The sequence below is a fragment of the Amphiprion ocellaris genome, chromosome 15, assembly GCF_022539595.1.
Source record: "Amphiprion ocellaris isolate individual 3 ecotype Okinawa chromosome 15, ASM2253959v1, whole genome shotgun sequence".
In the NCBI taxonomy this organism is placed as follows: domain Eukaryota; kingdom Metazoa; phylum Chordata; class Actinopteri; family Pomacentridae; genus Amphiprion; species Amphiprion ocellaris.
The window spans coordinates 18896993-18919965 of NC_072780.1; the positions used below are offsets into that span (position 1 = coordinate 18896993).

The 22973-nt window shown below is 40.7% G+C and overlaps 1 protein-coding gene across 1 annotated transcript in view; it reads left to right on the forward strand.

The window, feature by feature from the left end:
* Positions 1-5663: 5663 nt before the first annotated feature.
* Positions 5664-22973, forward strand: part of arid1ab (AT rich interactive domain 1Ab (SWI-like)) — a 52659-nt gene continuing 35349 nt past the window's right edge. Inside the window, exon 1 of the mRNA XM_023267789.2 lies at positions 5664-6927. Coding sequence (XP_023123557.2) covers positions 6028-6927 — 900 coding nt within the window. The 5' untranslated portion in view covers positions 5664-6027. The remainder of the gene's footprint in view (positions 6928-22973) is intronic.

A 22973-nucleotide genomic window follows, 5' to 3' on the forward strand; every position in this document is an offset into this window, starting at 1 on the left:
TCACCAAGTCATAGCACCTCCTCTCTTGCAAAGAATGTCCACCTTTTGTTGGCATCACTGGCCCCTAAAGACTTCTACAGAAACTACATGGATATATTTCAATATCTAAGCACCAGAAGAGAATATTTATTTTTGAGGAGTCTTGGTTATGTTTTCTTCTGGAAGACAACTTTACAGTATTCTCTCTTCTGTACTTTGGCCGTAGCTCACAGCTCCAGCACTGAAAAGATGCTCTGTGGGATTTACAGGGATGGAACCATTTGTCAGTGGAGTAGAAGCTCACATACTGGGCTCGGTGACCCACAATGGAGCAGTTCGCAGTATGCTCAGAGTGATGAGTTTCCGTACGACAGAGATGATTCCCCACACGGTTTCTTTTCATCCCTGCTGAAAAGAGAGTGAGCACTTCTCTGTCCTTGCAGGGTGGACATCGTAATTTTGAGTGCTCTTAACCTTGCCTGGCTTTGTTGAGATTGGGGGTCTTTCCTTCACTTCTGTTGAACACACTGCCAGAAAATGGAGTGTTTAGAATTCAGCGCAGGATCCTGGGTGGATTTCATGAAATCAGAGATCTTGAAAAAAAATAAAATAAAATGCCCCCTAGTAAATTATCGCCCCACACACAAAAAAGGTGGATAAAAGTGCTCCAGTGTAACCTGAATATGTCCTATCAGCTTTGATTTGAAAGCCTGTCGTGGTGCATTGAGGTCCCCTAGTCTATTTTCACCTAAGGAACAGAGAGGATTTCACTGCCTGGAAGAGAATAATACAAGGAGAGAGGAGAAACTGATTAAATGTCTGCAAAGCAGTTCAGGGTGAACTGTGGCCAGTAGTAAAAAAGTTTGATCCTGTTTGATCAAATCAGGCAAGAACAATGGCGGAAAGATTAATTTGAAATATGACCTTATAAGGCAGTGTAATAATTCCCCAAGTGCTTTTTAATATCCTTTAATCTATTTCATCTATCAGTGCTGTATGTTTGGATTTAACATATACTGTGGCCCTCACTGTGAAGAGGAGAGTGTGTTCTTTACAAACCAATATAAAACTGATTGTTCACATTTATTAAGGAACCCCGCAGGAAACCATGCAGGGCTTCTATTGAACATTTCTTACTCCTGCACTGTTTACAAAGTGGTGGGTGTGTGTTTGTCAGGTGTGTGTTTAAACAGCAGGTTCCACACACGCACACAAAGTGTCTGGGAACGAGCCGGATGCCCATTGCACTTCGCAAAGTGGCACTTCCTTCCTCTACACACTCCAGACTATGCGTTGAACTGCTGCCTGGCAACCATCTGGACACGACCCAACTGTTTTGATTGTGTGTGTGTGTGTGTGTGTGTGTGTGTGTGTGTGTGTGTGTGTGTGTGTGTGTGTGTGTGTGTGTGTGTGTGTGTGTGTGTGTGTGTGTGTGTGTGTGTGTGTGTGTGTGGCCAGGACAGCCTCAGTGTGGGATTGACACTCATCTTTGGCGCAAGTGTGTGTTAATGACAGACTCTTGACGGCCATAAATTCACAGTGTGTACATTATTGTCAGGTACGGGTTGTGTTTGGCTATTGTACACGTGGGTGTGTACCGTGCATGTGTGTCTGAATTCAGCTCCACTCTTGTTAGGAAATTCCACGCCACATTATTGGGTTGTCTTGGTGATTGTATGGCTTCATTCCCAGACTGGATCCCAAGGGATTAAAATAAAAGGAAAAAAAAACTCCTGAATGATCAGTCACCAGTTAACTCAGCAAGAGTGACGCTTCTACAGTCCAAAGCTGAGATTAATTGAACAAAGTTACAGCATTAAAAATGCACATTTAAGAATATCAAAGGCTTACATAAATGAACAGAAATAGAATATTTTGGCTTAGTTAAGTTAGTAAAATATTTATGGCCTTAGCCTGTCCACTGAAATTTCTGCTTTGCATTTGTAACTAGATTTGATGACATGAATAATGAACTCCCACCAAATCGTTGCATCTTTAAAATGCAGCTTTTCATCAACACTTCCATTGTTACTGTCTTTCCCTTCTTCTAATCAACCCCTGATATCAATTTCAAAGTGATTACAGAGAAAAAAAAGCTGTTGGATTAAGTTCAAGCTGCTGCCTTGGTGACGGCCAGGGAAGCTGCGACACCCGGCCGAAGGTGATGCATCATGGTCATCCTCACAGAGAGGCAGTGGTGAGGCACAAGTAAACACTCTTAAATCATCATCCTGGGAAACACTACACCCCCCACCACCACTACTACTACTGCCAATCCTCCCTGCCTGTCCCTCAACACACATTATCAACGATTAGAGCAAAGAGGTAAATGTGACACAGTCCAGACCGTAGTCAGGCAACAACCTGCAAATTAATTTGGATTTTCTTGCTCTTTGTTTGAATGACTGTGAATTTGACAAAAGACAGACATGGGGCACAAAAGCATGAGATCATGTGGGAAGTGTGAATCTTTTCCTACATGAGCCAGACAGGATTATGGCAGAGAATTAGTGAGTAGCAAGTTTTCATGGTAGCACTTTTTCATCAAGTCATTCTTCATCTGTGGGTGGTAACAGTTATAGTACAGTGACTGTGTATGAACAACATTTGTGATATCAACCGTAACTACTGTAGGTGGCTGTTTTCTGATTCAGCTTCAGTATTCAGGGTAAAACACTGCACTCCAGGCCATATCAGTTTCAAAAACCACAGTGTCCCTATTAATTTGGTGTTAAGGAGGCCCTTATACCTGCTGTTAAGCTTGTCCGGACAGACAGCATGGCATTTTAAAGAGCACCATATCCTTGTAAAACAAGAATCACATAAATAAATGCATGGTGCTCTTAGCTGCACAGGAGGTCTTTAGCATCATGTTGTTGCTCTCCCACAGAGATTTAACATACCATATGATCTTAGTACTTTTAAGTCACTTTGCAGCCACACAAAGCTGCACAGACGGCTAAAAAAACAGACAAATATTTTTCAAGGTGAGAGCTGAAAATATAGCACATTTTGAAGCCTCTCCTAAAATAAGACTGAGAAAATGGAGCATAGAAAGCAGATTGTGGTGCTCTTTTTAAATATATGAAAGGGAGAAGAAGAGAGGCTGCACCTCTTGATAATAAACAGCAAGTTTATGCTAAAAAGAAAAAGAAGCTCCCTACCCCCTCCTCCCATATAGCCTTCTATCTGTGCTCTCTGCTAACACACACACACACACACACACACACACACACACACACACACACACACACACACACACACACACACACACTCCTCCCTTAGCCTATATAAGCAGACAGCAGCTGAGCTGACCCCCTCCACCCTGCATTCTCTCCTTTATTAAACATACAAAAGCTGTCTTTGCAGCTTCAAAATACATGTGGATATTTTTGTTAGTTTCTAAGTAAAACTTAAAGAAAAAGGAGATTTCTTTTCCATGGACAGAGTGAGCAATATAAGCAGAAAGCCCCACATTGAAGAGAGAAAGGGCTGAGCAGAGCAGGGCTCTGCTGCTTCCCATCCCCCACATTCACATAGCAAAGTTCTGCTGCTTTTGCAAGCGGTGATGCTGCCTTCATGAGCTCCACCCGAGGCTCGTGAATGCACAGTGTCGCAGCATTCAAGTTCTCTCTGTCTGGAAATAAGAAAGCTTAGGCTACAAAAAAAAGTGTATATTAGGATTTTTTCCTAAATTCTTGTATATCTCAGGCTGCTTCATAAAATGAAGATAGAAAAATTATCGTCAGGCATGTCTATTTTATCATTCCAGAGAGAGAAAGCACACACAGTGTTGTGCAGCTAATATTAAGATACTTTAAGTGTAAAATAGCCCACTAGCCTTTCATATGAAATAGAATAAAACACCCTAGTATATTCCTATCTCCTTGAATTTGACTTGAATTGGGTGAAAAGTTTTTTTTTTAATCTTTCGGCTCTGAACACATTTGATACTATTGTTATCAACATACTCTCCCAATTTTCTGATCTCTCCATTTGTTATTTCATTAAAGTTTTACTGAATTCAATGCAAGCCTGTGCTTTGTATTCATTAAAATGTACTTGATTTGATTCTTCTTCCCTGTGAAGTAGCTGAAGTCACCATAGACCTATAAAAAAGCCTTACATTAATTCATGCTCCTCCATCAATGTGCTTCATTTAAGTGATCTTCTTATTAAACAGCTTTCACACTCTCGTACCACACTCATAAGTCTGAGCAGCTAACTTGAACTGGGCTAAGACATTTGATACATTTCATACTTGGCATTTAGTTGCTTGTTTTTACTCCACACGAGTCGTTTCTATCTGACTGAGGGCGTGATTTAGAAAATTCCGACAACACGTGAAGGAAGCACGAGGGCTGCTGCTGCTGCTGCTGCTGCTGCTAGGAGAGCGCGAGGCAGGCAGGCAGAGAACACGAAGAAAGGGGGTGGGGAGAGAGAGAGTGGTGAAGAGACATAGGGTGTCTGTTCCCATTAATTCTATAGGGCGACTTTCTGCTTTCTCCAAATCTCTTCTCGTTCTCGTGCGTGTGTGCTGTCGTGAGATTTGACTCTTAACTGATAACATGTGATGCGTTGCATTTCAGTGGCCTATACACTGTCACTTTTCCACCAGCACTGTTTCTCTTTTTCTATCTTCACTTCCTGCTCTGTGACTGGCTCAGTCCATCCCCCATCCTTCTTCCCTTTCTATCCTCTCTCTCTCTCACACACACACACACACACTGCACAGACATGCACAGGTTGTAATTTCATGCTTTCCTCCACTTTCCTCCGCTGTGCTCACTCCTCTCATTTGCAGTTGCAGACACATGGAAGCAGTCACTTCCACCCATTAGCCCACTCTTACAGAAGATGACATTGTAGCCTGTTTTGTTCCGCTCTTTTCACCAGCTAATAAGATAAGATAGAAAGAATAACATGAGTGCACAAAGAGGCACACACTGATTATGCACAAAGCTTTTTTTTTTTTTTTATTACAATCAGAATTATGGCTGATGTAGAGGCAGAGTGCTATGGTGAAGGACAGGACGTTTTGATAGTTTAATATTGCTGTAGAAACAAACTCCTTTGTATTTAGCTGTGTATGGCAGAAACCTTGTATATGAAGGCCTGTGGCTTTATAAAACATATTTGAACTGAATATTGAGGCTTGTTGAGGCCAAGGATGTAAAAAAATAAAAGTGTTTACTTCTAAAGCTGTAAATACACATTCTTAGTTTGTATCCTCGCAAATGGAAAGATGAAGTAGCACTCCAACACTTACAGACACTGGTTTGAATTGTTTGGGTCTTTCTATATGAAACACAGTGACTTACATTCTGCACATTTGTGTTCCACAAATGACACACATATAGCTTTGAGTCTAAAAATATAAGCTCACTTACTTCAGCAGTCAGCCCACTGATGTGAATCATCATTTGCATTAGCTTTTCATTTGTACAGCACTTAATTAGCCTCAGAGTGACCACTACTTTATGCTAACAAACGGGGCTTTTCGAATACGTCGACGTTTTTATGTCGGAGCTCGGTTTAAAGCGCATTAGACCTTCAATAATGGCTCTTGTTGGTTATAAACAATGTTGTTATAATGGAGGCAGCGCAGTCCGGATCCAGTTCTCGCGCTGAATCCGCTCCGGGTTTTCATTTTCTCGCGACAGGTCGGTAAGATGGCTGTGTCTCGCGGAGCCTCGTGCTGGTTTGGTTGATTTCTAGCTCGCGCTCTCGTTCTGTAACAGAAGCCCCCCCTCCCAACACACACACACTCACTGGTGTCGGTGAAATTCATTTCCCAGCCTCTGTATTTATATAGTTTTTCTTTCACAAACTTTCCCCTCTCTGTTTTAACTTTAAACGGAGTCGCGGTGGATTACCGGATACCGGTCCGGGCGGAGGGAAAAGGGGGGAATGAACCGGGACAACGGGTACGTTGTTATAAATATAATTGTATTTATATTCAATGGTTATTCGGAGTTTGATTGTGAGTGAGTCGCCGTGCTGAGAGAGAGAGGCAGAGAAAGAGTGGGGGAGAGAGAGAGGGATATCATGGCCGCTCAGGTCGCCAGCGTCGCCACTCTCAACACTAGCCCGCCATCCGAACTCAAAAAGCCGGATCGGGACACACAGGAGGAGTCGGTACCGGGAGAGAAACAGCATGAAAATAAGGAACCGGGACCTGACGGCGGATCTCCTGGCCAGAAGGAGCTGCAGGACGGGACCGATGCTGGAAATGCTGGGGGAGGAGGGGATCCTGACATGAAGAACGGCAACGGGAATTTACCCAGGGTAAATAATAATAGCAGTAATCAGAATGATACAGGCGGGCCCGAAGGGAATAACCATCCCGGGATGGGACACCACCACCCGGGCCCCTTTCCTCCACCTCCTTACGGTTACAACCAGCACTACAGCCGGCCCCCTTTTCATCAACATGGCGGACAACAAAGCCCTGGCATGGCAGCTGCATCGGGGCCGGGCATGATGGACCCTTATCCCCCCAATTCACACGAACACGGCTACCCCAACCATTACAACAACTACAGCCCGTTCCAGAGCAGGACTTCTTATCAGGGCCAAGGATACGGGGCCATGAATTCCCCGCGTAACAACCAGCCTCCGGCGGCTGGGGGGCAGCCAGGCAAGCAACAGCCAGCAGGAGGAACCACAGCTATGGCTGCCTCTTATAATAATCAGAGGTATAACATGGGAAACCAACAACCTACGTCTACGCCAACTTTAAATCAGCTTTTGACATCCCCCAGCTCTGCCAGGAGCTACCCGAATTACCCCCAAGGAGACTATAACAATCAGGAAGGGGCCAACAAGGGACCAGGAGATATGGGCAGCACTCAGTATGGTGGGGTCCATCCGGGTTGGCAACAAAGGACCCACCATCCGCCTCCCATGAGCCCGGGAAACACTGGACAGCCTCCAAACAGAAATCAGGTAAACTTCACTTACTGCACTGGCACACTTTGACTGAGTTTAAGTCACTCCGTAGCAGAGAAAAAGCACTGTAGAGTTGCATATTGCATTGGACCAGCCATTGTCTATGTAGCAAGAGCTCTAAAATGGCTGCCTCTCTCTTTCTCCCAATACCACCCCTGCAATAGTGTTTAGACAGAGAAAGAAGCCGCATATTGTGTCAGAAACAACTTTATGAGTTGTGGGTATTAGTGTGTGCCCCTGCTTGGTACAGGGCAAGAGTTTGACTAAGTAGAGCAAGAGTTAGTGAGCAGAAAGAGTGTGTGTGCAGAGGCAGATACGGTGATATTTCTTCGCAGTGCTCCTCCAGCCCTCATTGTAGATTTCAGTGCTGTAACCTCTCTTATTTCTGCGAGAATCCGCCGCCAAATAGCTTCTTTTCGGTACCGAGCTCCCTCCGGTGCTATCAAAGTTGTGTCAATGGCTGTCAGGGCAATAAACAAGATGCAAATGACAGCGATAGCCGTTAAATAACATTTGCATAATCATTAAGAAAAGACCTCTGTGTCGGTTAAAAAGCCGCTGCACACTGGAGTGGAGATGTGTCTCACAGTCCGGTGAATGGCAACAATTACATCCGCCAAGTGTTTACTCGGATCAAAGTGTGATTGTGACCGCGATTGATTCGTCTTGATGGAGGGTTTCATTCATTGTGGCTCGGTTCGACTCGGTTCGCTTTTTTCCGCGGCTCTCCTCCATGTGCCGCCTTGTAAACACGGTCCCGCTGGTTGGAGTTGGCAAAGTGCAGATTGCCTTTGCTTTGGGATTTGAATTATGGAGGTAAAATCCTGCTGTCAGAGCCAGGAGACAGTTGGTCTTAGGTTGACATGCGAGCCGAGATCTGATTGGCTCCCCATCCCTCTGCTCTCGGCCATTTATAATTGCATCTAATGGAAGGCTGCAGAAAAACAGCCCCCTCTGCCCACTTAAGTGTTCCTCTGCCGTGTCAAGAAACCATAGTCCGTGCATCTTTTTTGCATTTTTGTTCATTTTTAGCACTATTGTTTGCAATTGTGTCGTTTTATTATCTTTGATTTTTTTTATAATGTGAAATTATATCTAGATATTGCCTCACATCAACTGAAACACACCAGAAGCGTGACTGTTTCTAAATACAAACTTATCCTTTTGGTTGAATTTATTTAAAAATTTTTAAAAAACAGAATTTGCTCAGTTCCTCCCACTGCAGTAAATTGCATGACGGCTCCGCTGATGTCAATCCACCATTGTTTTTATGCGTTTGATGAAATCTTCAGCTCACATGTGCTTAGTCACATCTCTGCCGTCATTTTTAGCTGCTGACCTCAGGCATGCACCTGAAGTTTTTTTCCGCTGTTGGGTACACTGTGTGCACTGCTCCTTCAATTCGACTGACTCTGGTACAGCAGATAGAGTAGGTGTGGTCATGTAGCCCCGTTGTACAACTGTGTTTTCCACTGTTTCCAGATCAGGAGCTGAAGAGACTTGTGTGCCTGAACGTCTCGTGGCCACGTGAGAGAGTCGACTGGCTGCATTTGTGTTTACAAGCAACCAAGGTGTCAGCCAAGTGTCAGAGCTTTTTTTTTCTGCAGGTTTACAATAGCCTAATTTGCTTCCACAGGCAGAGTGTAACCATGTCAACAGTGCTTACCTACATCTTGCTCTTCAGAGATAACAGCCACACGTGTAGTGTTTTTACTCTACAGTTATGTGTCATAGGCAAGGTAGGTGGAGTGTGTTTACACAGAAGGATAGATTACAGAATTAGCTTTAATAATTTAAATATATATGGGTCAGAGAAGGATGTGTCAGCTGTATGCATACAGCATTGTCACAGAGAAGGCATACAATTCCTTTGACACCACTTTCACTAATCACCTTAGATTTACTTCACGTTTGCTAATAAAAGTGTTTTGTATGCATTATGTACAGATGGTTAGATCGGGAAAAAAATGATGTGGCATCTGCTAATCAGAGAGGATTCGATTGTTCTGCATGAGTTGCACAAGTAGCTAGATGTACTATGTTTTTATCAATTTGTTTCCAGCTGAAACGGTGTTATCGAGGTCAGACCTCATCTGTAGAAGTGCTCACACCACTTGTTGCTTTAAACTTTAAGGTGACAGTTTTTCACACATTTTGATAGCCACTTTGCTGCATCACAACAAGGTAAATCACAGGCACTAATAGCTGCATAGTCCCCATTTGTACTTCTGTCTGAATGGCAGCAAAAGTGTTTGGTTCAATATGTTGTAGACCAAATGCACAGATATTCAGCGACCTGACATCGAGCAGCTGTAGACAGTGTGGCTGTTTTTCTCAAATGCTCATCGCTATTGCTTTATACAAAAATATACCAGAAGGGATGAGAGGTGTCACGTTGAGTGTGACCATCTTTCTCTGGAGTGCTGCTCACTGCTGTTTAGAGGAAAGTTTGAATTTCCCCTTTTACTTTCAATTTGTCAGTTCCAGCATGTAGAGAAGTGTCTGTACCTGAGGACAGTTTTAAATTTGTGCAAAGAGAAAAATCTCAGCTGGTGAGGATGGGTCAGACTTTTTCAGTACAAACAAACAAACAAATAAAAAAAAAAAAATAGAGTCAAGGTTTTACTGCTGGAGCATTGCCCTAAATACATCACTTAAGTAAAAATTAGAAGCCATGCTCATCTCTGCGCTCACCTTGTTGCTCAAACTACTGCAATGCGTGTGTATTACTTTCTCATGTTTGACATTGCACAAATTTTAAGGATATTTATAAAATCCCATTTCCTATTATTTTTTTATTGTATGTAGAATCATTTTCTCTTTCGCCTAAGAGTCGGTGCATCTAGATTGCAGTTATAATGTGAAATTACAAAATTTCGTAACTGTCACTTCTTGATGTAGACTCATCTTACAAACACTGAATAAGTGTATCAACTCTGTGTCGTATTCCAGGTATCAAACGGAGAGCTATGAACTTGTAATAATCTAGTTTAATGAAGCCGACAGTATTCCAAAGAACATGCGGAATTTTTGCAAAAAGGTTTTACTTGAGATAGTATTAGACTTTTAGATAATGTGCATAGTTGGAGATGGAAACATCTTATTTGAATTAGTTCACATGCATTGAACATATAACTCACATGACTGATCAGATGTTGCCGTTTCTTTGGTTGTGTTCGGCGTTGGACAGTATGAAACATGACTGATACCAGCTGCCATGAAAGAATCATTACAACCTATGCCATTTAAAAAAAATCCTGAAGACTTCTTTTTGCTTCTGTCAGAGGGCCAAAGTTTTGTTTGTTTCTTCTGCTTTCTCAAGGGATTTTTGGCGCATATCTTTTTACATTTTTTTTTGCAACATTTTTAAAAGTTTGCTCTAGTTTTGCTTGACACTTCTATGAAAACCAACGAGTAGTGTGTGAAGACTGATTTGGCACTTTGCTTCAATTTCTGGGTATATTGTTGTTTGTAGGTGTGATTAGAATAGTTTGTAGTAAACTATTTGTGTTCTTACCCTTGCAGGCATATCCTCTCAATTTCTTGTGCTTGAAGAGTGATGTCTAGCCCAACACCTTTTCATTACTAGATTACCATCTACAGGTTTTTCATGTGGGCTGGTGTGCTTTCAGAGCAGTTTTTTTCTACAGAATACAAGGCACTTTCTTATTGTATGAGTGTCAGAAGCATGGGAAGGTAATTTGGCACTTTTCAGTTGTTTTGCATACTTGAAGGTAGCAGAAACTGAATTTTAGCAGAAGGCAAAAGGGGTTTGTCAAGCTCTGATTAGTATCACCGAACTGGGAAGAATCTGAAGGACTTCAGCTTTACAGGAGGTTGCTCTGATGTCAGCGGTCCAGATGCAGAAAACACGTTACTTTGTTGATAGCGTCTGGAAAACAGGATCTTTCACAAAGGACAAATAAATATGTTTGGAGACATAAACTGTTGTCAAGTCTTAGCATGGAGATGTCACACGAGGCCACAGCTACATCTGCGTGATGTTTAGTCAGGGAACTTGTGTGTTTGATGTTTGACTGCAGAGTTTGATGTGGCGACCAGTAGACCAAAGTTCAGATGATGAGTTTTTCACAGGCTGTCCTCTGCAGAGGAACTGTCCATGATAAGTGCTGCTGGCTGCTTTTTACCAGAGTTTATTAAATGCTTGAACTTTTCAGTCATTATCAGTGGCGTGATTGGCCTTTTAATTGCCGTATATATCTCCAGTAATATTTCGACCGATGATTTTTATGGAGCCATTCACCTGCCTGGGGCCACCTGCTCAAGATGAATTAATGTGCTAATTAAGTGGTGGATGAGGGCTAATATTGTGGGTTTTCATCACGCCTTGCACACAAACAAATACTGTGAAGCGGATTGTGGTGTGGGGTTGTTTTGGATGGTGTAACACCAGGTGTTTCCCCCCCGCCTAACACATGGGAGTGCACCACGAGGGATGCTCCCTCAGCTCTGCAAGGCTGAATTTCCCAATTGAGCTTGAATTGAATCATAATCAAAGACACTTTGCAAATATGTCTTTGAGAAAGTCCCACAGTTGAGAGCATAATGAAAAACAGCAAACCAAGGGTGTTAAATTGACTGCTGCTATTAGATGCATGTACAGCTCTGAGGCTGATGTATCAGCAAAGCCCACTGCAACGGGGAAAGTAGCTTACACACATTACAGTTTTAGGACAGCGTTACGGTGTAAAAACTCACAATAGGTGATGATGGAAAAAATTTACCATTTAACTGAACAATTGTCTTGCCTTGCTTTTACTCTGTCATTCAAAAGTTAAAGTAAGGAAGGTATCAAACAGCCTAGTGTGCTCTTATTTAGCATATAAGTGCGGTACTAAGGGTGTTATCTGTTTAAAGATCTACTGTAGATGTGACTTCTAAGATGGTGAATTGGGTTTTGTTGAATAAATACAGACCAATCGCTGAATCACAAAAGTAATTCCAGGTTTTTCAGTGATGAAATTAAGCCTTTTGCTTCTTAAATATGCAAGTTTGATGCGTGTCTTTGTCATAGAATAGTGAGCTGAATCTGTTTAAACTTGATCAGACAAAACAAGACATTTTAGGACACCAGCTTGGCGTTTGGAAACTTTTAACTGACATATTTTGTGTATTTGATGACACTTTATGGTCCAACAATTGAGAAATAAAATCAATAGATTAGCGATAATAAAAAGTAATTACAATTTAAGTCAACTTTAGAGAAGATCATTGATTATCCAGCAATTATTTTGATATTTTAAGTAGAATTTCAGTCATTTTCTTGTTTCAGCCTTTTAAACGTGGGGAACTGGTGCCTGTTTTTTTTTTTTTTTTTTTTTACATCCACATAAGTTTAAGAATCCATTATCAGTTGATCAGTGGCTTATTACTTTGATTGGCTGATCATTTTATCGGAAAAAAATGGCCATCACACCTTCAAATTGTGTTTTTTGGCTGACAATCAGGATGTAACTCCTGTTCAGTGTCAAATTTAAACAAAGAAAAGCAGTCAGTTCTCACACATTTTTGCTGAGACAAATTAGTGTTTTGCATTTTTGCCAGGAAACAAATAGTTAAAATGACACTGACAAACAAAATAATTTGCAACTAATTTTCTTTCAGTTTAGCTGTCATTTTCAGCATGGTGCCAAAAAGCAAAACAAGACCCTTACCTTGGGCTATAGATACTTTTTTCTAATATAATGTTCATGTCCTTTATACACAAAACTGTTAATTGAGCAAATAATTGACAGATTAAGCAATCAAGAAATTAAATCTCAAAATCAATCTCAAACTTTTCTCAGTCTGTTGTAATTGTAAAACTTATACCACTGAGATGTGGGCATTTTATCAGATGTCACTGTACAAAGCATTAATTGTGAACCTGTATTCAGTCACTAGAGAGCCCTATGCTTTTCTTTGACAGCTGGGCCGGCATTGTCGATATTGTTCCTGTTCAGTAAAACACAACACACAGTTCCAAGAGTACATAAAGAACAACTTCCAGCTCCCGTTTAAGGGTGGGTGCTGTGGAGGAAGAGGAAGACGGAGCATTCAAAAAGGAAGTTCACTCTCGGCTCTTTAGTCTACACTGCTGAGTAATGATTCTCCACAGGCCACATGGACAGCATGCTGCCTCCTGGCAACTGTGTGTGTGTCTGTGTGTGTGTGTGTATGTGTGTGTGTGTGTGTGTGTGTGTGTGTGTGTGTGTGTGTGTGACTGAGTAGTGTGTGGGTACGAGGGAGAAACGGTGTCAGTGATACTCATGGGAGGGGGGTGGGGGGTGTTTTGTGAATGATCTTCGTCTGCCCCTGACAGCTGTGTGTATTTGTGTATAAAGTGCGACAGTTACTTGGTGATGGTTTGTGTGTGTGTGTGTGCGCGTGTGTGTGTGTGTGTGTGTGTGTGTCTGTCTGCCGCTGCCTCAGGAGCCTCTCTGACCTGCTCTTACTCCACGTGTCACCAGCCATCCGTCTTTCTTTACTAACATCGGCTGTTTTTATGCCGCTGACAACCACAAGACAGAGTTGCGTTGTCCAGCTCAGTCTTTTTCAGAGTTCATTGTTGTTTTTTAAATAGTATCATCAATTAGACTCCTACGTTTTCCCAAGAACTTCGCAGCACTGAGCGTGTTGTTAGAGAAATTGATGAACGCTTTTGGAAGCTGACTACTATGCTTGTGCTTATGGATTTGACTGAATGCTTCCAGGTTTATTGACTTCTGCAAACTATCCATCCATTAGTTAGTGATACTGTTGGAATCTTTGGTTTAATGGCTCAAAAGGTTAATATGCACACTTAGATTGTTACATTACTTGATCTGAATAATTGCATGCTCTATGTTGCAATTGAAAATACTCTTGGAAAAAAAAAACAAGCTCCTCATGGACAAATGTCAGGCTTGGGCTATTGCATCAGGGCACGCTGGAATGTAAAGGTAATTCATTTCTTTTGACATTTACCTTCTAAAATGCTCCAGATTAGCATAGTAATATCCTTCTGTGAGCCTGTGTGGGACTACAGACTTCATTTAAATGACGTATGGTGTGTGTTTTTGTGGAATAAAGTGGTTAACCTTTAAATGGGTGCAGTTGTTGATACTCAGAGGTAGAGAATGATGCTTCCTCCCAGCTCTCATACGGCACTCACCTTTGATCTCCGCAAAGGAATAAAGCCAATGGCTCATATATAAGGCAAAAGATAGGGAACATAAGCAGACGAGGAGCAGTTGATTTTCTGCCTTTATGCCTTTGTGGAACTCAGTCGTGGTGTGTGTTGTTCTGGATTGTGCCCTCTAGTCATTGCCTTCCTTTCTGTTTTGCCTAATGTGATATTCCCTATTTCGTTTTTTTTCAAGGCTAATAAAACCAAAGCGGAGTGTACTCGGCAGCAAGTTAAAAAAGCCTCGGCAGACTGCAGTAACCTTAGCGAACAGCGATGAATCAATACCCAAATCATGAGGCTAGTGAGAGCCCCATGTTCTCAATATTTAGATCACAAGAGCAGGACAACAATTGCTAGTGACCGATAGACAACAGAAATGTCCTAAATAATCATTTGCATAAGTCTTTTTTGTTTTTTGTTTACAAACATACAATATCATCTATTTTTTTTAGGAATTTTAGATAAAGTAAGAAATTTGAATCTTAATTTAAATCTGTTAATGGATTGATCTATTAATTGAAAAGATAATCAAAAGATTTCTGGATAATCAAAATCATTTTTCCCGCCACAGATGTGTTAAATCAGTAGAAGCTTTTTATTAGTAAATGTCTTGACTCTTTTTTTTTAAATAAATTGACTAGTTTCACATTCATATCCGTTGATTTTCTTTATATCCTATATCAGTGAATAGAATGTCCTTGGGCTTTGGACTGTAACTTTGGCAAAACAGGAACATTCGGTCCTGTCAACTGGGGCTCCAGGAGATTGCAGACACTGTTCTAATAGTTTGTAGACCAAGTGATGAATTGACCAGTCAAGAAAATAACAGCTGATGAATGAAATCATTAGTTGTAGCCCTACATTTGATTGCTTTAGGGCTGTGGTCAGATAAAATTTGAACGTCGCCATACCCTGTAATCATTTGTTACAATCTTAAATAACAATAGCTTCACATCATAGCAACAGAGTAGTGACAACTGGAGTACAATTTGGACTTGAACATTTACAGTTCAAAATGAAGTTGAGCTTGCACTTGTTTCTGTACAGAAGTGTAGCTGGTGTCTAGTAAACAGTGTGTATGATATGGAGTCACTGTTTGGTAGTGGTTTGATTTGCTCATGGTTTTAAAAAAAAAAAAAAGGGCAGTCGATGGTCAGCAGGGGGAAGTTACATAGACAAGTGAAACAGCAGAAAAACTATAGCCCTGTTGTTTCTGCTTTGTATGGCAAGTCACAATGATTTATGCACTAAATATACATTTGAACAGTACTGGATGCTTGCTGATGCTAAAATTGAGCTCTTGTTGTGATACTTGAATGTGTGATCATGTGACTGTTAAAAAAAAGTGTTGGCATATTTTCTCCATGAACCTGAAAATTTGCATGACTACATCTGTGACTGTTTTGTTTTTGGAAGAGAGCAAATTAACAACCCTAGCAGTGTTAGTCACCCTCTTCAGTCAGCCCCTCACTTGTTTTGCAAACATATTGGAACTGTCCTTCACTGTTGCCTAAAAGCTTAATGTGTCCATACTGTAGTTGATATTAAAACTGGACAGCTCAGCTACAATGCACAAACCCTGTATTCCAGTGAAATTACTAGTCTGTGATTCAGATTATGACCAGGCATGTTTTCCTCAGGTTCTCTCTCTCTGTGTGTGTGTGTGTGTGTGTGTGTGTGTGTGTGTGTTTTTGTGTGTGCAGAACAGTGTCTGACGTCAGCGTCACAGTTGTGACTGTAACCATGAGGCAGCCGGTGACCCAGCCAGGTCCTTAAGTGGCTTCGCCTCATTCAGTAGCCAGGGTATTTTTGGCATAGTAGTGAGTGACACACTTATCGTAATGGGTCGTCCAGGGTGCCAATGGTCAGCCTGAATAAGCATCCTTCTCGGCAGCGCCTGCTGAGCCTCGGCAACGTGATGTAACCGATCACTGTCTTGCTTCCAATGCTGACGGAGGAGTCACTGCCCACTAACGGGCATCAAGTGGCTTATCTCTGAGCTGAAGAGGAGAGCAGAGACCACTTTTTCTTCCATGAGCTTTCCTGGTGAAGTGCTCATGTGACCTGAGTGGCACTGCCACTCTTAAACTGTACTCTATAAACCACACTGGTGTGCTTTACAGGGTGAGTGTCCACTGTAACTCGAACTGTATTTTAATAGTGTTGAGGATCACTGTATAACTGATAAATGTGTCATTTCATTTTAAAACACTGACTAGGTTATAAATTAAGAAATTATTTGAATATAACTCATGCAGAAGAGGGGCTTCTTATTGTTTGAAATTTTTTCAGTGTGACACTTTTTTTATTTGAGTACTGATACCTGATTTGAAAATAAGTTTTTCCAATTTATTTTTTATTTGTCATTAAGCAGAGTCACAAGATAAATCACACAATAAAATAGTCTAAAGATGGCAAAATTTGATTAAAATTTGATTTAACTCTGAAACTGTCTAAGCAAAGAAGTAGTAATAAAGAATGTGACTCGCCAGTCAATGGTCAGCTTTAGGTTGTTGACATATTTATTTTCAACACTAATAGCTGTTCAGTCATGACTAAACTAAAATTTGGAGGTGTATCCTTTTCTACAAAGGATCGTCATTTTTTTCCCCTGGGTTCTGATCTTTCATCACTTTCTTCATGAGCAGTGGAGAAGGCAAACCCATCCGATGTGTGTCTTCCGGTGCAGTATACATCACTCGGACTCTACTATTATGCCACGGGTAAATGATGAACACCTGGTTTGCTGTCTGCTGTTTCTCACCACAAAGTGCATTCTACCCACTGGCCCTGCTCTTAGACCCTCTGAGCTCCCATCCAAACACCCATCGTCTCGTCTCACTCCCGGGAATCAGCCACTGTCACCTGGAAATATAAGTTTGGCCTGACAGGTTGACAGCCGGCAGTCAGGGCGAATGTTCACTCTCTTGTACCTCCAACCTTAACATCGCGCTGACAGGTCAGGCAGCAGGCAGCCCACTTTTATTTTCACTGGATGGTCTCAGCAAGCTGTTCTGATTTATCCAACAGGAGATTTTTTTCCACACTGGCCCTATCAGGACAGTGTGGGAACCAGTTAGTGTCTAGCAGCTATGCTGTTATTCGTGAGTAAACAATCACTTGCATGTGCCAGTCACCACTGTGACACTGGTACTAATCTGTTGAGTTTCTTCTCAGTGTAGGAGCATTTCTATAAGGATTTTTTGAGTTGTAATAGGTTTTATATCCAGTTAAAGAACAGTAACAAAATAGAATCAAATTTTTTGCAATATCAGTGTACACTACCAGTCAAAATTTTGACTTGTAAGGTATAATGTGCAAATCTGTTTTTCCTAAATATGATTGTACTCTTAGATTCTTATAATTATTTTTCTGTTATGATAAATGTATCCAAAGAGTTAAATTTGTATTATGGGGTAATATAGGAACCTAACGTACACTCATCATAATGCAACAAGTGATGTGTTTTTGTCCTGACAGTCTTCCATTGTTTCTCAAAGACCATACCTTGAGATTGTAACACAGTGTTTATGAAGTAGAAGTTTCTAACGCTATTCCAGACAATGCTGATGGCACTAAAGAGAGCTGATTCTGGTGCTGCAAAAAATCGAAGACTTGATAAGTGAACTGACATTAACATGTGAAACCAGTAGAGTGCTTCTTGTCTGCTCATATTCTCATATATGTGGATCGTCAGAAAGCTTCAGAAACCTCCTTCCCCTACGGCTTTTCAGACTGGGGTGTAGATTACATTCAGACACTTCCTTAACTTTCTGAAACCAGCATTCTGATTTTTATGTTATAGACAGCGCTGTTACACAGCTAGTTGTGGCACTTTTCATGTGTACAATTCAGTGCAATGTTCTGAATGTCTTGCTGAAGAGACTTTTGGAAAATTTGTGACATTCTAACTACATCGCTCCAGCTTTCCAGTCCTCTAAAATATGGTTATTCAGATTAGGTATGAGCTCTTTTTGTACTGCACATCGTATGAACCACCTCTTTTCTAGCATAACCCAGCCCTTACTCAGAAAAAAAAGATATCAGGAAAAGTAGTCTGCCAAAAAATCTAAATTGAAGGTCAAACTGGAACTGTTAGTCCTCCTTAGAAGATGACGTTGCCTCAGTATCTCAGGATGGTAGGTCAGTTGTCGTTATGTGAGCTACGTATTTGGGCACATTACGACAAACTGTGATGTGAGATACAGTAGATAACTCAAAAGCTTGCAAGTGGACCTAGCTAGATTTTTTATCTAAACGACATTGCCATTAACTGAGTCAGCGGTCTGTGTAGACACTGGTGTCTGTGCTGCCTCCATGGTTTATTTCTCCCTGTGTGATTGTTAAATGTCAAAGTAAAGTGGAAGCTATAAGAAGAGTCCACTGGTCTGTAAGTTTTTAGATGTTCTCTTATCAAATCTCTTTTTCACAAACCCAGGAATATCTGTAATATATGTGACATCTACCTTTTGGCTGTGTGTCAGTGGGAGTTAAAGGTGCCCAGATATGCAAGGAACCTTTTTCAGCAGCCATAGTTTCTTTTACTTCTTTCAAACCGATCCTAATTCATGCAAGAGCGGTGCTGTTTTTTAACTCCTGTCTTTTTGTTGTCATCTGTGTTGTTCTTATTAACCTTAAATAGCCCTGGAATGGCTTTGCTTCTTCCCTCATCTCCCTGAGATGTGAAAGCAGGATTTGTCATCTGAGTGTGCATGTTCCCTTCTTCCTCTCTTCCCTGAACATCTTTTGAGTTCTTTGGAACAGCTGGGTGAACATCTGGGTGAGTAGGGTGCTGTTGCCTTTGCTCAGTGTGGATGATAGCACCAGCAGGCGTGGGCTGCCACCCCCCTCTACTCAGCCCACTCCTTGCTTTTATTCAGAGTCATGCAGCGGTCAGATGGAAGTTGGAACTTCCCAGGTTGATGCAGTGGGAAGTCTAATTGTTTAATTGAGAACATGGTCTGTTTGTTTTTGTCCTAACTCCAGCTCTCAGGTGTCTATTTTTCCCAGTTATATGATCACGCCTGTAGCTTGATTTTAAAGATCATTTGAACAAGCAGTCCACATTGTTTACCACACTACTGCTGGGACTCTGCTGTGTTTTAGTAGTTATAATACTTGTGCAGTTTGTGATTTAAAAGTTCCAATTAAGTTAACATTATATAATAATTGGAATTATTAAACTGATGGGAATTTTAAGAAATGTTTTCCAGCATCAAAATGTAAATGATCCATTGATTGATGATCCATTAGACCAAAAAACACATTGGCAGCAAAGTATAGGCTCACAGACTAGAAGTTTATATTTTTGTTAGAAAATGTTGCATAAAAATATGTGGCATCCTAAATGAAGTAGTTTTCTTATTTTGTTCAGTGAATGTGGGCATTTCAAAAAACGTATTTTATGTCTACATCAGCCAGAGGCTAATACAGTAACAGTAGGCTTAATATGTCAGTTCCACTACAGGTGAGATCTCATGTTCTCTGTAATCGGACAAAATTAGTTGGAAATATTGGCATATCAGACATCTGCGAAAATTCTAATATCGTGCATCCCTTGTTTTTCTCATCAGCTTCAGTGCTTGTGCTAATGTGACACCTAAGTTCTATCATTAAAACTGTACTTTTGATACCTCAGTTGGAGGAATATAAGTGTTTTTCTACAGAACTCTTTTTTTTTATGTTTCAAAAATGTTGAATGTTGTCCAAACAGTGAAGTAACGATCAATTCAATTAACATTCTGTTCAACCCAAACAGCTGTGCAGAAACCTTTCCTAAATAAAATTTGAAAAGATTGATGATTGTAGTTTCTTAAATTATCTTTTTTTTTTGGCAATATTGTAAATGGTTGTATTTTTATTTAAATGTTAAACTCCCTCTTTTTTGTTTTGTAGACCCCCTTATAGGTATTGTCATAATATTTAGATAATAAAACTAGATGGAACTCAAAAGAGTACAAATGTCATTAGATATTCAGTACAATATGGTCCTGGACTTTTTAAAAAACTCTATCAAGGACAAGTTTTGCTTTGTACCAAAAAAGGCAAGAGGTTTAACACATCAGCCTGAGTTCTTTACACTCTTATCTGAAGAGTTTGTATCTCCACATGCAGCTTAAAGGCAGTCTGCTTTTAAGTGTAGGGTAGTGTTACCAGCGTGACTTCTCATACAGCTGCAGAAATGCCAGTAGAGAAAGTGGATGATGAGTACTGTCCGTCGTTCTGGAGGAAAGTGCTTAACCCTTCACTTCAGCAGTTCAGAGCTTAAACAGTGAAAGACTGGAGCTACTGGGTAGCTCCCACTGTGAATGTGAATAACCACATTAATGTGAAGTAAGTTGTTGCTGCAGCAAAGTGAACAGATTCACTTAACTTGCTCCCTCAAATAATTCTCAGTGCCAAACTTAATGATGGTGAAAAAGAGTGGGATATCCTGTCCCTCTTTGACGTGATGTGTGTGACTCCACGACCATATGAGGGCGGTCTTAGCCGGCGTGTGTTGGCGCTGGTGTGTCGTTGCGTGTCGAAGGGCTTTAAGGCAGAACAATGGTGTGTGTGCCGAGTCGAGGCCATGTGGCCGTGTGGCGGATTAAATTAGCAGCAGTTGTTTATCGTCTGTCCCCCCCGGTCCATCTGCTCTGCTCGGCCCATGGACTCTAGCTCTGCTCTCAGGCACTGCCCCCCCCCCTCCGAACACACTCCACCCTCCCCAGCCCCTTACAAATCCCTATCCCCATCCCTGTTACACACACACACACACACACACACACACACACACACACACACACACACACACACACACACACGGTTTTGAATAGTTGCAATATCCACCAGCAGCCCAGTCATGACACAATATACTCCGTGCAACCTCTTCTGCCAAGAGTGCTCTGGCTTTCCTCTATGCAGATTAGCCATGTGCTAATTGTGGTTATTTATTTATTTTTTTATGGAAGAGAGAAAAAAGGGAGGAGTGGAGTTTCCTCCAGAATTGATTAGATGACTGAGCAAAAAAAAAAAAGACAGTGTTGAGATGCCATTCAGCCTGCATGTTTGAGATTTTGTTTTTGTGAGTTTGGAATAATCCTTTAAGTTGAAGTTGAGTTGAGAATATTTTGACCTTTTAATAATATTGCTGAATTTGCGCAAAGACCACTTAGACTTTATCTGATTCTGATAAGACAGATGAGTACGTTTATACTACTACGCTATGTCTGAGTGAAAACATAAGTGGTTTGCATCTGTTGTTATGGTATTCTTGATGAAACACTACAGTACTGGCTACTTGTTATCAGCATATTACAGCAGGAATGATCAATCTATCTGCAGTATGTTTTATCTGACAAAACATGCAGTTCACCTTTTGGAACAAAAATCAGAGTGAAACAGAGTGGGTTTTTGCAGCATGTTATCACCTACTTTTGATCTGTGTCTGTCAGGGAATTTCCCCCACACATCATAACTACAGTTTGTTGTCATGTGAATTTTGTAATGATATTACACACTGACTAATGTGTCTTTACAGAGCCAGTACCAGTATCAAGGATACTCTAGCTGTTATTTAGAACTGACATACATTTGCAGTAAAAATGTAAATCTTGTCAAAACGCAGAATAACACAAACTTCAACACAGTAGTTTGTTGAAATCCATTTTGTTAGGTTGCACATAGTTTTAATGAAGAAAACTTTTTAACGTTTATTATTGAGTGTTGATGAGTTATTTTCTAGCCAAGGGAGAGCAATTTTAAATTAATTCATTTTATTGGGAATGATCTGAATAATCAATACAGATAATTGGAGTCAGAAACCCTTTGTGCCCATAGCTGGCAATTGCAGGATCATAGTAAAAACATTACTAGCTGCAATAGAGAGGAATCATAATGTCAGTGAACTAATTCATTGATGGTCGTACTGCCTCAGTATATATCCAGAGTGCTAACATTAGGCTGCATTATCCTCTCAGAGTACTGGATTAAGCTTGAGTGCATTTTATTGCCTATGAATTCACACTTTTGTAAGTAAATAAATAAATGTGCCAGTTCCTTTTTTGAGAAAATATTATATGTCCTTTTAGAGGATGTTGTTGCTTTAACGTTGAATATACTTGTTAGCTTGTTATGTTGTTGAATGCTGAAGTGTCTTGCGGAATGATTGTGGTTGTGATCAGTTGAGGGTGAACATTTTTGACTCTTGGGTGCTCAAACTGTAACATTTGAATTACTTATTGGACATTTTCTGGGCAAAACGATCAACAGATTAGTCAAGAATCAGGGAAAGATTCATTTATATTGAAAGTAGCTGTTAGATGCAGCAGTAAACAGAATAAGTTGCTTATTTATGAGAGTAGAATTTCTTCAAAATTAGTCATTGAAAATCTGACTTAGATTATATAGCATGTTGTTAGAAAATAGTTTGATTACAAAAAAATGTGTCACACTTTTACTGGAGAGTGGCAGATGGCAGATTTTTGTGTGAGACCTTCGTTGTAGTCATTTGTCTTTCAAAGCTCAAGGACTCAGACTTTCACTCAACTCAGCAGTGTTGCATGCCTTACCGTCTTTCCACTGCGTCCATCTTGCCCTCACCACTTCCAACCACTGACATTTTCCTGTGATACATCAAAAATAAATCCCTTTCTGTCCTTTACCTTGAACAATGACCAACCATGCTGACTTCCAAAGAAATAGTGAACATATTCCAGTACATCCCAAAAATTTAATTATACACCTATAAATGTGCTTGATATGGCCTCTTTAACACTCGCGTGGTTTTTCACTTTAAACTGCTTTAATACTTTAATTATTTTAAACTGATCTGAAACTAACAAGCGCAATGCTCATCATTCTTTCTACTGTTTATTTTTTAAATCAACCTTGT